At 45.4% G+C, this 14,592-nt stretch overlaps 1 protein-coding gene across 1 annotated transcript in view; it reads right to left on the bottom strand.

Moving 5' to 3' along the window:
- Positions 1-13,982, bottom strand: part of LOC308318979 (TGF-beta receptor type-2-like) — a 37,672-nt gene extending 23,690 nt beyond the window's left edge. Inside the window, exons 1-3 of the mRNA XM_080768730.1 lie at positions 13,764-13,982; positions 4,128-4,278; positions 3,365-3,555 (exon numbers count right to left, since the gene is read on the bottom strand). Of these exons, the coding sequence (XP_080624856.1) occupies positions 3,365-3,555; positions 4,128-4,278; positions 13,764-13,845 (424 nt within the window). The 5' untranslated portion in view covers positions 13,846-13,982. The remainder of the gene's footprint in view (positions 1-3,364; positions 3,556-4,127; positions 4,279-13,763) is intronic.
- Positions 13,983-14,592: the final 610 nt, after the last annotated feature.

Raw genomic sequence — 14,592 nt, 5'->3', positions numbered from 1 at the left:
TCGTCTTCCTCAAAACATCCTCTGGTTGGTGAAAAATAGTTCATATCATGAGGAAGATTTTATTAGTAGCCAGCCTAAATTAACTCCAGAAAACAGCTGTGAGGGATGATGCGGCATCCATGGAAAAAAATATATACTGAATAGAATCAAAGAATCAGCTCTAAGATCAGCTATGTGTTTAATTATAATACGGTATTCACAGGCTTTAAACTAAATGTGTGGTGGAAATGCCAATGTCAGGCCATATCAGTCTACTGCAGTTTGTCTGTAATGAGATGTGGATCATGTTGTGTAGACTGTAGAGGTCTGGGTTAGACTCCCCTAATTAACAATAGGATGATTCCACAATCATCAACGTATTCTGAGCTACTTCCTCCAGGGCTCTAAGAATGGTGTTGACGGTTGGTATTTAGGTAAGTCAGTATATTGTTCCACTACTCTCAATTATATGTACCTGGAAAATATGTACACCATTTCCTCCTGCACCATTAGGTACACATTTCCACTTGCACACATTTTTACCCTCAATAGCTGATACACTTCTGATAGCTCCAAAACTACTGCCTGGATTGCCATGGGACTTCCTTTGTATCTTCATGCTCCCTCCTAGACGATGGGAATGATTTTGATGACGCTGTGGCCTTTCCCCTAGTAGTGCCATCATAAGGAACGGCAATATCGATCGGTTCAACACACATGGTTTGTTTGGCAGAATTCTGCCTTGAGAGGCTTGATAAAGAACAGCTCTCTTTTAGTTTTTGAGACACGGCAAGAACAACAATATAGTAAGCGTGTCCTTATCTGATTTACCGACCATGTGTTTGTAATAGACTTCACACTGATCAAAATCAAATAAGCCTGTTTGATTATGTGTTCATTACCTCATTCTGACACACAGTGATGGCTGCACATGTGCATGTACGACACATGTATACCGTGTGTGTGTGTGTGTGTGTGTGTGTGTGTGTCTCTGAAGCACTTCAAAACCACAACAATGCTATGTAGGCACGTCAGAAGAATGCGATGTTGCCGGGGAACAACAATGCCAGGCATTTGTAGAGAAATCAGCCGATGGCACGGGTCCAATAAACAAACATGGACTTCCTGCTTTATGTGTCCTCAATGGGAGGAAGGAACCACAACCCTTATCCTCAGGCCTCTGCCTGTGTGTGTGCGTGCGTGCGTGCGTGTGCACATGCATGTGAGTGCACGTGCGTGTGTACATTAGCCTTCATGCAAACTGTGGATCTTAAGCCCTAACCACACCAGAGGGTCACCATGCAACTCCTTGCAACCATTATTCCCAATGGCAGTTGCAAGGAGTTGCATTGGTGTGGTTTGTTTTGTTGCACGGAGTTGCAGCTGGTTGGGCCTTAGGAAATATACCTGATGAAAATACTTGAATTGAGTTCAATGTAAAGCTCACTACTGTAAGTAGTAGCCTTGGGATTGTGAAACAACAGTTCTCGAGCCATATGCCGTATGGCTCATAGCTCAGGAGCATAACGTTGTTGTTGGGCAGAAACCTAACACAGTATCTCCATAGTTTAACTTATTATTCTTTTCGTAAATGAACTTCAATGGGAAAAGAGCGACTGTACTGTACTGCACTGTGCTGTACTGTATCAGTATGAGTATACCAAACATACTACCATACCGTGCTGTACCGTGCTGTGCCGTACCGTACCGTACATGTACTATCATCTGTATAGAGGTGTGTGTGTGTGTGTTGTGCCTGTCCACCATGTGCTGGAGATGTTTCTCATTTGAGTTAAACACAGACAGGAAACCACATGTCTGAGCTCTCCAGCATGGCATCACACTGCACTAAAGTCACTCCAAAATATGCACGCACGCACACGCACACACACACACACACACACACACACACACACACACACACACACACACACACACACACACACACACACACACACACACACATTACTTATATACAGTATGTACACATTATCTACAGATCTATCATAATAGTATGTGAAAGTGAATACACACACACCACACACACCACACACACCACACACACCACACAAACGTCCAAGCAAGCGTACACACATACTATGCATGATGTAAATGTGTTTCCTAAATAGTCAACAATATCCATGACATCACACACACACACACACACACACACACACACACACACACACACACACACACACACACACACACACACACACACACACACACACACACACACACACACACACACACACACACACACACACACACACACACACACACACACACACACACACACACACACACACACATAATAATAATCCCACAACCTCTGACAAGCCAGCAAGCTTTTTTAATGCTCTGCCAAGCTACACATTAACTTTCCCTGACGGTGGTTGGAAGAAGAAGGGGGAGCTAGGGAGAGAATGGTGTGTGCATGCGTGTGTGCGCACATGTGTGTGTGGCTTGTGCGTGCGATGTCTCTCTCTGTGTGTGTGTGTGTGTGTGTGTGTGTGTGTGTGTGTGTGTGTGTGTGTGTGTGTGTGTGCGCGCGCGCCCTTGTATTATGATCTTTCAGTTAGGCTCAGAATTAGGGGGGGAAAACAGGCTGGGGTTAGGGTAGGTAGGGATTAGGCAATGGAGTTGGGGATGGAGTTATCCAGATTTATACTTAGTTGCATGCCGGTGTCGCACACTGATATCCATTTTCAAAAATGTGTGCATGCGTGTGTGCATGCGTGTGCGTGTGGGTTGAGGGACGAAGGAGGAATGAAAAACGAGGGTCGTGCGACCCTGATAAGTGATCATAAAGCACAAAGACAGGAAGACTAACTATGCATGTAGCTCCCATCTGTTTTCTTATCTGTTACTGTTATGAGTATGAGGAAGCTGGATTTCTAGGCTGTGCAAATAGCAAAGTGTGCTCTGAATCAACGGATAAGATGCTGATTGCACAGAAAAGATGGCATGATATAACATGGCACCGGATGGCATGTGCAGTAACATCAAAAACATTATTATCATGCCTACAAATTGACCAAATACCATTTCTGACACAATTTGATGTGATGCCTTTCTAAATCAGCACCCTTAATATCTTTACACTGCACCGGGGGTGTGATGAATAAACAATAAATACAAAGATGTGTCAGTAGATATTTCGCATCAAACTATTCATATACTTGATAAGTCAATCGTGTTCCAATTCCGAATAAAGACTGCGTCAAGTGTGTTAAGGCTTTTAGAGTGGCTTTCTTTGCATACAGTCACTTCCATAGGTCCTTTTTCTTCCAGGCCAAAAACTCCCAACCTATTGTAGCAGTCATAATAACGTAACCACGTCTCAGCAAGTGTGTGTTTGTTTTACATACTGTGCATTACTTACTGGGGTTGAAGGACAGGTACTCGTTGCACTCATCTTCGGTGCAGGAACAGAAGTGAGCGCTTCCATTTCTTGTCTTCTTCTCCTTCATCACGCAGGTGGAGCTGTTGTAGTCGTCCAGCAGAACGCCGTACAGCGGCACCGCTGGGTTGTGGCACACAGTCTCCACCGTGAAGACGCTTTCATTCTTCCTCCTGGAGAGAGGGACGGAGTGTGAGAGAAATGCACACAGCCTCTGAGCTTTGCCATCTAGTAGTTCAATGGTTCCCAGCAGAGTTCATGGCCCCCCACAGGTCCTTGAGAGGGTGTCAGGGGGTCCCCAGCTAAATGATTGTGTGTGTGTGTGTGTGTGTGTGTGTGTGTGTGTGTGTGTGTGTGTGTGTGTGTGTGTGTGTGTGTGTGTATAGTGTAGTGTGTGTGTGTGTGTGTGTGTGTGTGTGTGTGTGTGTGTGTGTGTGTGTGTGTGTGTGTGTGCGTGCGTGCGTGCAGCCTATCTATGAATCTGTAACTCGGTCTCTGAGCATGTGAAAGAGGATTTTAGATAAGGGCACCCAGAGATAAAAATACCAAATGGGGTCTGTGGTCTAATGCATATCAAACTGCCCTTGAAATGAAAAAGGTTTGCTGAGGAATCACTGATCTAGTTGATAGAACATTCACATACAAAGTTAAACTCACACACACACATGCACGCACGCACACACGCAGGCATGCACGCACGCACGCACGCACAAACACAAGAGAAGAAAAGATGTGTGGTACCTACCAGATAGCGACACAGACTTCCTCATCCGCCCCACAGATGGAAGTGATGGAACAGTTGGACACACATGTCCCGGTACCGTTACAGGGCGACACTTGCACATCGCAGAACTTACACAGCTGTCGAATTGGGATGGAGTAAGGGAACATACCGGCTGGAAAGCAAAAACACATGCAGAAAGGTGTCACATTGAGGCTACATCTGATTAACGTGATTTGATAAAAAAAAACATTTAAAGTTGAAGTTGGACACATCTCACACAATTTTTTTGCGTTTGACTAAAAGACGCTGTGGTTATAATAAGTTAAATTGTTGTTTTTCCAGCTTATAGAAACTTTACAAACAATAAAACTTAAATACTAGGGGGTAGGGACTGAACAAAGAAAATAATGAGAGGCAGAAAGAAAAAAATAATATCAATCAAAAGTGAATATAAATACAAATCACACATGTGAAGTGTGGGGAGCTCTTATCATTATACATAATCTCATTAACAACTGAATTGAGGTGATTGGTTAGCCGATTTGCTCGTCTAAATATAGGAGGGGCTAGAGCCCCTCAAAAATATAGATAGCATGCATTGCTACAAATATAAGTATGGATGCCATAGTTGACAAACAGCAGTTTTTGCTTTGTCTTTATACCTTTATGGATAGACACAGACGCATATCGGCATCAAGCCTTCCTCAGCGTGTCAAGTGTTTGATGTGAAACTTGCAAAAACTGCTTCAGCTGCATCACTGTTCGGAACTTCGGATAAATAAGGAAGGACAATTTCATTTATTTTCTTATATAAGAATTTAATGTCAGATAGGGGGGGTTCCAACTTCCTTTCAGTAGACTTACTTTCAGTAAGCATAACGCTTATTTTGGGCCATCAATCAACTTTTAAAACAAACATGCGTACTGCAGACCGTGACTTTTGGGTCCCATCTCCCTGAGAGCGTAGTTTAGATCCTATTGCCCGAGGGTAGGGTCAGCTGAACGTGTTCCACAGTCAAGTCAGTGAACGACCTCACAGTATAATGCAAGCGGAGCTCCAGACAAGTAATGAACCAAGTGGCTGAATGTGTATTTAAACAAAACCTTTCAGTGAACAGATTCAAATGATTAAGTACACAGAAAAGGTACAAATCCTGACATCAATAGGATTGGCAGAGACCCTAACCTTACCACCTCACCTCTGAACTAAACATAAACATAACCATTAGTTTGGGGAAGCGAGTTGAGGGGCAGTACACAGCCTGGGAGTAAAGCACGTGGTCCTCGGGAACTCGGAAAATCCAACTTTTCTTTTTTTTACTTGGCAAAGCATTTACGAGCAGTTGTTTGGGATGAGAGAAAAAAACGATGTCAAAAAGCTGATGTTTTGAGGCAGCTCATTGCTTTCAAAAGGCATTTGCAAAGCTGCTACCAGTTTTTACTGTAACTGTTTTAACTGTTTCTTAATGACAATCGATACAAAGACTGTAAAACATGTCCCTGCAAAGACATCATTTATCAGATTTGGTAGCCTGTTCATGTGCTAAATATCCAGGTCATAAACGTGTTTGTCCAATACACTCAACACCGACATGGACAAATGCTGCAGCTCGTATTTGTAACTGTGCATTCCTTCCATTCTTTTTAATATCTTCTACATACCTCTATTTATAGTTGTGCAGCCTCTAAGAGCTGAACGATGGAAAGTCCAGAAAGCATTTAAAGATTACATCTCTAGAGTGACTATAGTGTTTCACCCGGTTTGGCTATAAAACCAGTGGTTCTCAAAGTGAGGTCCAGGGACCCGCAGGCTTTCTTGACAGGTTGACTAGTTTGTAAGGTACAAATGTACAATTTGTACACTTTCAGAGATAGGGGGATCCTAGAAATGGAAAAGGTTTGAGAACCAATGGCTTAAACGTAAACCATAATGTAGGTTTGCGTGCTGCGTGCTGCCCTGAGCCGGCTGCGTAATCAGTCAAATCTTATCCATGTCATTCCCCTTAGCCCGACTATAGCCTCCCACGCCACTCTTCTCCGTGAACCTGTTCAGACCTGCCTCACTGACACATACTGCACTGTGGCTGTGGTGGACTGGAAGACATGTTTGATCCCCAGTGAACTGAGCTCTCATGGCGCATTATACAATGTCAGCTTTTCTTAAAATATAGAATGAGACCCAGAATGGATCGACAGCAGGCCTGTACTGTTTGGTTTCCTAATATGTGACAGCCAGTAGTGTGTTAAAAACTTAAAGCCTTTCATGGAGTCTAGGGAGATTTTGAAATATATTTGATATTTTCTCTTTTATATACTGTATACATAATCAATAGCCTATTAGCCTCCCCAGTGTCCCCACATATTTCTTTGTTGCCAGTGCCACTGCTCTTGTACATTACTGGCTCACCTGGGAGTGAGGAGCTCCCGCAGAGAGGATGTATTACATCCGGCTGGATACAACAATAATAAATATCTGAAATTTAATGGCACATTTCTAAGTAAGGATGCTTTAATTACATGTGTGTGGGGGCCACACTATCTGTCTATAGCAGTGGTTCCCACACGTTTTAGCTCAAGACCCAAAAGAGAAATTAAACGTTTGCCATAAAGGGACCCATAAAAATGTGTCCTCGACCCAGAGTTTAGGAACCAGTGGTCCATAGTGTATTAGTGTACTGCCCTGGGCTCAGCTGACCCCAAGTGAATTTAGCTGTCAACTAAATCAGGCCTTTCACATTTAGAATGCTGATCTAGCACCATATATACCCAAACTTAATGCACCTCACCATTGTATTCATTGTAAATGGATACTGACTGACTGCTTGACAGCCTTGACTCATTCAATTGAAGTTATCAGATATGATATATAGTACTGTAGAGCACAAATGCCCCATATAGAGAGGAGAAGCCTTCATTTCACCAACAAAAAACCATAACAACCTCCCTAACTGGCTCTGACAACAACTGGTAGACAAAACAGCTGTAGGGATCGTAGTCTGTGCTATCGTGAAATCAATTGACATTGCATGCTATGATCTGTGAGGAGTTAAGCTCTGGAGGCATAGCGCCGTGGACTGTGTCCAGAAGACTTTTTACCTCTAGCATGCATGAATTCTCTTCCTCCCCCATCCTTCATTCACGGTGTCAAACTCCATGGGTTCTCTTTTAAGATCTCAGCTGCCGTGCTGCAGAGTGCATGTATGCGTGCATGTGTGTGTGTGTTTGTGTGTGTGCGTGCGCCCGTGCGTGCATGTTTGTGTGTGTTTTGGTGTGTGAGTGAGTGAGTGAGTGAGTGAGCGAGCGTGCGTGCGTGCGTGAGTGCGTGCGTGAGTGAGTGCGTGTAGGTGTGCACACCTACACATGTGTAAGTGTGTGTGTAGGTGTGTGTAGGTGTGCGTGTGTTTGTGACTTTGTGTGATACCTGATCACAGTTTCCATAACCTGCGTTTTTCATTTCATAGGTAGCACAGCTAATTGACTTTCAAGACACACTCCCTCACACAGCCACTGAGGTATGGCAAACAGCGTGAAATAGCACAGTACTACTAACACCCACACCAACCCTCAGAGATAAATAAAGCACGATGATTTAGTGCCGCCAAGTGCCCGCGAGTGAGTTCAGCCTAATATACTTGGGGGCCGTTCACTGAAAGTAACAGATTTTAAAGTGGAAAACGTGAATTCAGATCGAATTTTCTTCTGTTGAAAATCAGCTCTTTGGTGCGTTGCCTTGTACAATACCATCTATGGCATATGTCGGCGTAGGCGTTCTAGTTGCAATGCCAAAAGCAATAAAGAGGACCAACTTTCTCTCTCTGCAAATAGTTTGATTGAACGTCAGTTAGAAGGTGCAACTTCAAAAACGTTCCTTCCTTTGAAGTACAGTAACAGCAGAGTCAGTCAGGGTGCATAGTTAAAGAGTAACTTTGTGCATGATGGCCTGTGGGCCACTGTTACAGCTGCTTAAGCATGCTGTCTGTCTGTCTGTCTGTCTGTCTGTCTGTGCGTATGAGTGAGTGTGTGTGTGTGTGTGTGTGTGTGTGTGTGTGTGTGTGTGTGTGTGTGTGTGTGTGTGTGTGTGTGTGTGTGTGTGAGTGTGTGTGTGTGTCTCTCTCTATCTCTCTCTCTCTGTCTCACTCACTAACTCTCTCTCTCTCCATCTTCACTGAGTCTTTTATAGAAGTTTCAAAATGTGTAATTAACATGACATTCAGTATGAAACTATGAACACAGGTAAATGGATGAGGGTGTGTGTGTGTGTGTGTGTGTGTGTGTGTGTGTGTGTGTGTGTGTGTGTAAACAGTTCTAATCCCTCTATGGTCCAGTGCTCCGCCTCCTTTCAGATAACAGCTCACGTCAGTTCTACCAGGTTTCTACACGGGTCTGTCTACCCTTACGGGTCCATTGCTGTGCTGCCTGCCACAGTGAAATGTCCACAAGACGTTGCTGCTGCTGACCATACATAATGTACACAGTAAAGTCCTCAGTGTTCATTTAACCATTTGTAACTCTCACCGAGTGAAATGAAACAGCGTGAGGATTTTACGACCAAGGATGTGAGCTCATGGTGGAAGGAAACACGGAGAGGAAGTGTGAAAGCAATCTGTCATTGTCACATGAAGGAAAAATGAAATGGAATGGAATGCTCCCCTTGACCACACTAATGGAATGCTCCCCTTGACCACACTAATGGAATGCTCCCCTTGACCACACTAATGGAATGCTCCCCTTGACCACACTAATGGAATGCTCCCCTTGACCACACTAATGGAATGCTCCCCTTGACCACACTAAAAAAAATCAATCAACTAAAATCCACAACAGGAAAAATATAGTCGATGATGGCAGGCCTAAGCCACGTGCTGCTCAGCTTGGTCCTGTCACCTCACCACAACGAGGAGGGACAAGCCACAAGCGGCCGCTCAGAGCTACATAACTGTCTCAGCGGGAGTCGGTTCTCCCCCTCTGCTGCTGAAAGTTATCCTCCCTCCTCTACTTTCCCGTTTAATCCTCCTCTCAGTGACTCCTCCGTAATCCTCTCAAACCCCCCTTCCCCTCCGACCCTCCAAGACAGAGGGGCTCGGTCAAGCGAGCTGAGGGGATCGCCTTTGGCCGAGCCGAGAGGAGAACTCGACTAATATGGTCAAAGAAGACCCAGCCACTTCAACTGGGGTTAGCTTAGCCTCAGTGACCCCTCCTCTCCTCTCCTCTCCTCTCCTCTCCTCTCTCCTCTCCTCTCCTCTCCTCTCCTCTCCTCTCCTCTCCTCTCCTCTCCTCTCCTCTCCTCTCCTCTCCTCTCTTCTCTTCTCTTCTCCTCTCCTCTCCTCTCCTCTCCTCTCCTCTCCTCTCCTCTCCCCTCCTCTCCCTAACTTGCTGTTGGGGACTGAAGCCGTATACTGAGGCCCAGTGAGGTCAGAGTAAACACAGAAGGTCTGTGACTCAAATGGAAGTTAAAACACACACACACACACACACACACACACACACACACACACACACACACACACACAGAGACACACACGCTGGACCTTTGCCAATGGTAGACCGCAAAAAGCCCCTCACTGATTAGTCATCTGAATTACAGACCTTTAAGTTAAGACTGGTGAAGCTGGATTTAAACCACGGTATCTGCTAGTCAGCCAAATCACATTCCTCCTCGGTCTTATGAGATAGAAACATTTACATACACAATACAATCCTCAGTGTTCATCATTTACTGTAAATAAACACTTACTGTGCAAGGCTGCCAAAAACCCCACAAAATTGACACAAAGGTTGGGATTTACATAACATAACTTTAGTAGCGAAGAGCCCAATGTAAGACTCTTGAGAAAGACGCCAGATTATGCACAAGACAGAGAAACAGTAAGGCGTTAATATATTTAACACTGACAGTGTAGAAATGGACGCTCTCGGAGTGAACGGAACACTCCAGATTTGACTTGGGCGGGCATGAGAAAGGTTCTCCTAACAGGAAGGAGTGAGAGGTCTCAGTGTGGAAGATTATCAACATCAATTGAATGAAAACAAAAAGCTCCCAGATAAAAACAACAGGGTCCACCCATGTGTTTAGATAACCAAGTGTCAAGCTGCTCTGGTAGGCCTACACAGTAAACTCCTGAGAGTTCATTTCACACTGAGAGTGTGCAAATGGACCCTTTTGTGTCCATTTGCACACTCTCAGTGTTAAATTAAGCCTCAGGATTTTACCGTGTAGTCGTGTACTCTGAAAAAGGACTTCCTCTGACCAAGGTACTGGAGACTGGAGGAGTCAGGGTTTGGATAGGAATAACAATGTGTATGTTGTATACTGTGTATAGGCTGTGTGTGTGTGTGTGTGTGTGTGTGTGTGTGTGTGTGTGTGTGTGTGTGTGTGTGTGTGTGTGTGTGTGTGTGTGTGTGTGTGTGTGTGGCGTGCGTGCGTGCGTGCGTGTCCTGCGCATGACGTTAAACTGCTCCGTTGTAACTACCATCATCAATGTACAGTAGTAGGTGCATGGATGCATTTGCAACTTCTGTGAACTATGTAACTTGCATACAAGAAGGCACCAGTGGAATCTACCAACAGCCAACATTACCCGACAGCTTACTGGGAAGAGAGGCAATATAGACCCGGCGGCCTTCCAGCGGTATCTCCCTCCGCTGTCGGACTAACCCCGGAATAGCAAGGGGTGGACTTCATGAGAACAACTACACTAGGGAACGCTTTAACACCAAGCAACAGTGCAAGACTAAGAACGTTGTTTCCTATGGTGATCCAGCCTAGGACATACCCATGCACGGACTGGTTGTCGGAGGGTTTCAACAACTTGGGATGCCCGCCCAAAGATGAAGCAGAAAGGCTGGCAAAGTGTGCCATCTCTGCTGCCCTATATGGCGGAGCTGCCACTGCTTGTGCCCAGGGAGTGACATGTGTGTTGTATCATTATATAGGACATATCCATGAGTTTGTGAATGTAACCTTTACGGCACCTAAAATATGTGTTTTCCTGTATGCTTTCCCTGTGTGTGGACATAAATAAATTGTTAAACTGTGTGTGTGTGTGTGTGTGTGTGTGTGTGTGTGTGTGTGTGTGTGTGTGTGTGTGTGTGTGTGTGTGTGTGTGTGTGTGTGTGTGCGTGCGTGCGTGCGTGTGTGTGTGTGTGTACTTTGTTGACTGTAATGGTGGAGAACTCGCAGACAATCTTATGTGGGTGCATGTTTGTGTACAGTATGTGTGTTTGTGTGTGTGTGTGTGTGTGTGTGTGTGTGTGTGTGTGTGTGTGTGTGTGTGTGTGTTGTGTGTGTGTGTTTGCCCCCCATGCAATACAATGCAAGAGGACCACACAGTTCTTTTGGTATGTGGGATTTCCAGCTTGAAAATAGGCCTCTCTGTGGGTGGAGGGCGACGAGCAAACAGTAAGAAGAGACCAGGGGAACAGGAGACCAGGGGAACAGGAGACCAGGGGAACAGGAGACATGGGGAACAGGAGGCCAGGGGGACAGGAGACATGGGGAACAGGAGACCAGGGGGACAGGAGACCAGGGGGACAGGAGACATGGGGAACAGGAGACCAGGGGGACAGGAGACATGGGGAACAGGAGACCAGGGGAACAAGAGACCAGGGGGACAGGAGACATGGGGAACAGGAGACCAGGGGAACAGGAGACCAGGGGAACAGGAGACCAGGGGGACAGGAGACATGGGGAACAGAACAGGAGACCAGGGGAACAGGAGACATGGGGAACAGGAGACCAGGGGGACAGGAGACCAGGGGGAACAGGAGACCAGGGTAACAGGAGACATGGGGAACAGGAGACCAGGGGGACAGGAGACCAGGGGGAACAGGAGACCAGGGGAACAGGAGACATGGGGAACAGAACAGGAGACATGGGGAACAGGAGACCAGGGGGACAGGAGACCAGGGGGAACAGGAGACCAGGGGAACAGAACAGGAGACATGGGGAACAGGAGACCAGGGGAACAGAACAGGAGACATGGGGAACAGAACAGGAGACATGGGGAACAGGAGACCAGGGGAACAGGAGACATGGGGAACAGGATACATGGGGAACAGAACAGGAGACCAGGGGAACAGAACAGGGGAACAGAACAGGAGACCAGGGGAACAGAACAGGGGAACAGAACAGGAGACCAGGGGAACAGAACAGGGGAACAGAACAGGAGACCAGGGGAACAGAACAGGGGAACAGAACAGGAGACCAGGGGAACAGGAGAACAGAACAGGAGACCAGGGGAACAGAACAGGAGACCAGGGGAACAGAACAGGAGACCAGGGGAACAGAACAGGGGAACAGAACAGGAGACCAGGGGAACAGAACAGGAGAACAGGGGAACAGAACAGGAGAACAGGGGAACAGAACAGGAGACCAGGGGAACAGAACAGGGGACCAGGGGAACAGGAGACCATCCATGTGGGTCAATGCTTTACCCTCGCAGACTTCAATGATCACTCAGGATATGAATGTACGGTATATGAAAAATATATATAGGCCTATACAAAATTAAATTTTAATAAATGTGGTATATGTATATGAAGGAGTAAAAAAGTCTGTACTGAAAAGTAACTTTTAATAACTTCACAGCCATTCCTTGAGACACTTTGCAATGTCTTTGTGCTCAGTGAATGTGATCATTATGAGTGATTGTTGTAAGTATAATAGGCTACTCAACGTTGATGAGTGCTGAGTGGTAAAATGATCTGAACAGCACTGTGTCAGATTCTGTTGTGCATGTATGTGGGATACTGTATAAAACGTGTGAGGTGCACCTGAAGATGTGCAGCAGGTCTATTTAAATGCATGGCACTACATGCTTACAGAGAGCATCATTGAAGATGAGTGTGCAGCTTCTGTGATTTTACTTATGGCTTTGTGGATTTATTCATGAAAACGCACTAGTATGTTCACTGTCTGGAAGTGGAACCCAACATAAATAGGCACATATGCATCATACAGACCCATTTTAGGTCTCAGGCAAATCAAATAATAAAAAATAAAAAACATGTAATAAACCAAGCAGGGTGGCTGTATAGTAGGCTATACAATCCATAATTCAGGAGGATTCTGCTTGGTTGGGCCATAAAATGATAAACTTTGGCCTTTCCCAATTCCAATGCAACTTATATTGGTTGGTTGGTCAAACATGTTATTCAGAAATGAATATTTCCAAGATCTGAGAACATCGACCAGCTGCAGTGCAGTGGGAGTTTGGTTTATTTGACTAAGGCAAAAATAATTGTCGGCTTCTGACAGACCGACACGCAAGGCTAGGCCTAGACTATACAGTCAAAACATCCTCCGTGTTATAATAATATGTATCCATTTGTATAATCTCATGGGTAAAACCGTTTAAATTCCACACTAGCCTACAGTTTGTGTACCACTATACTACTCCAGCCAGCCTATGAGTCACCTGTTGCGCTTGGAGAGGCGTGCGCTGCGTAGGCTACTGTGGAACGCACGTCCCCGGACTGTGTGCACACACACATTCAACTGAGTTATACCAACGACACGAGTCAAATACATAAGTAAGTAACAGTTAGATTAATAGCTAAATAGACCTACAGCTTTAATCAATAGTCATTGTAGTTCACGCCACTGCTTCGCGTCGCGACCATCAAGTCAACAAATGTGTGAACAACATGCGAACTCACCTACAGTCCTCGGCTCCAGCACGATTACCAAAAGTACAAGAATAACTCCCCATAAAAGTAAGGAAACCCGTTTGTGTTCCATATTTGTGTGTTTTCTGTCCAGATGATCATTCGGGTTACGAGTATGACAACTATCAGATGAGATGAGACTATAGGAACGCGCGGCGCTTGAAGTTTGACGCCGCGCAATGAGAAAAGTTTGTCTCCCACTTCTCCTCAGCCCCACTGAAGAGTCACTGCTGAAAAATGCTTCAGCGCTGACTTATACCCAAATACTGTGCAACAGGAAATCCTTTGAGAGGAGGCAGGACTCTCTCTCTCTCTCTCTCTCTCTCTCTCTCTCTCTCTCGGAGTCTCTCTCTCTCTCTCTCTCTCTCTCTCTCTCTCTCTCTCTCTCTCTCTCTCTCTCTCTCCACCTTGTAATTAGATGGCATAACATTTGGAAATCGGACCAGTAAACACTGCATATAGATTTACGTATACACTTGAAGTCTGTTTAGTGTGCTATTTTCCACTGCTGTAAATACGCTACAGTGCTACTGTGTGTGACCTGCACATTATTTTTTACCCGTGGCCCCTTCTCAAGTTCCTCCTCCACAATGTTGGGCATCATAATGATTCAACATTAAATCGATACTGATAGACAGACAGACAGACAGACAGACAGACACACACACACACACACACACACACACACACACACACACACACACACACACACACACACACACACACACACACACACACACACAGGAGTGAGTCAGGCTGGTCTGTCTGAATGTCTGCCTGATGCCTGCAGAGTTAGCCTGGCCAATAAGCCAGACTAATA

This window comes from Protomyctophum bolini (genome assembly GCF_963924005.1).
Source record: "Protomyctophum bolini genome assembly, chromosome: 7".
In the NCBI taxonomy this organism is placed as follows: domain Eukaryota; kingdom Metazoa; phylum Chordata; class Actinopteri; order Myctophiformes; family Myctophidae; genus Protomyctophum; species Protomyctophum bolini.
The sequence above is the reverse complement of the archived record's forward strand: the minus strand, read 5'-3'. Positions and strand labels throughout refer to the sequence as shown.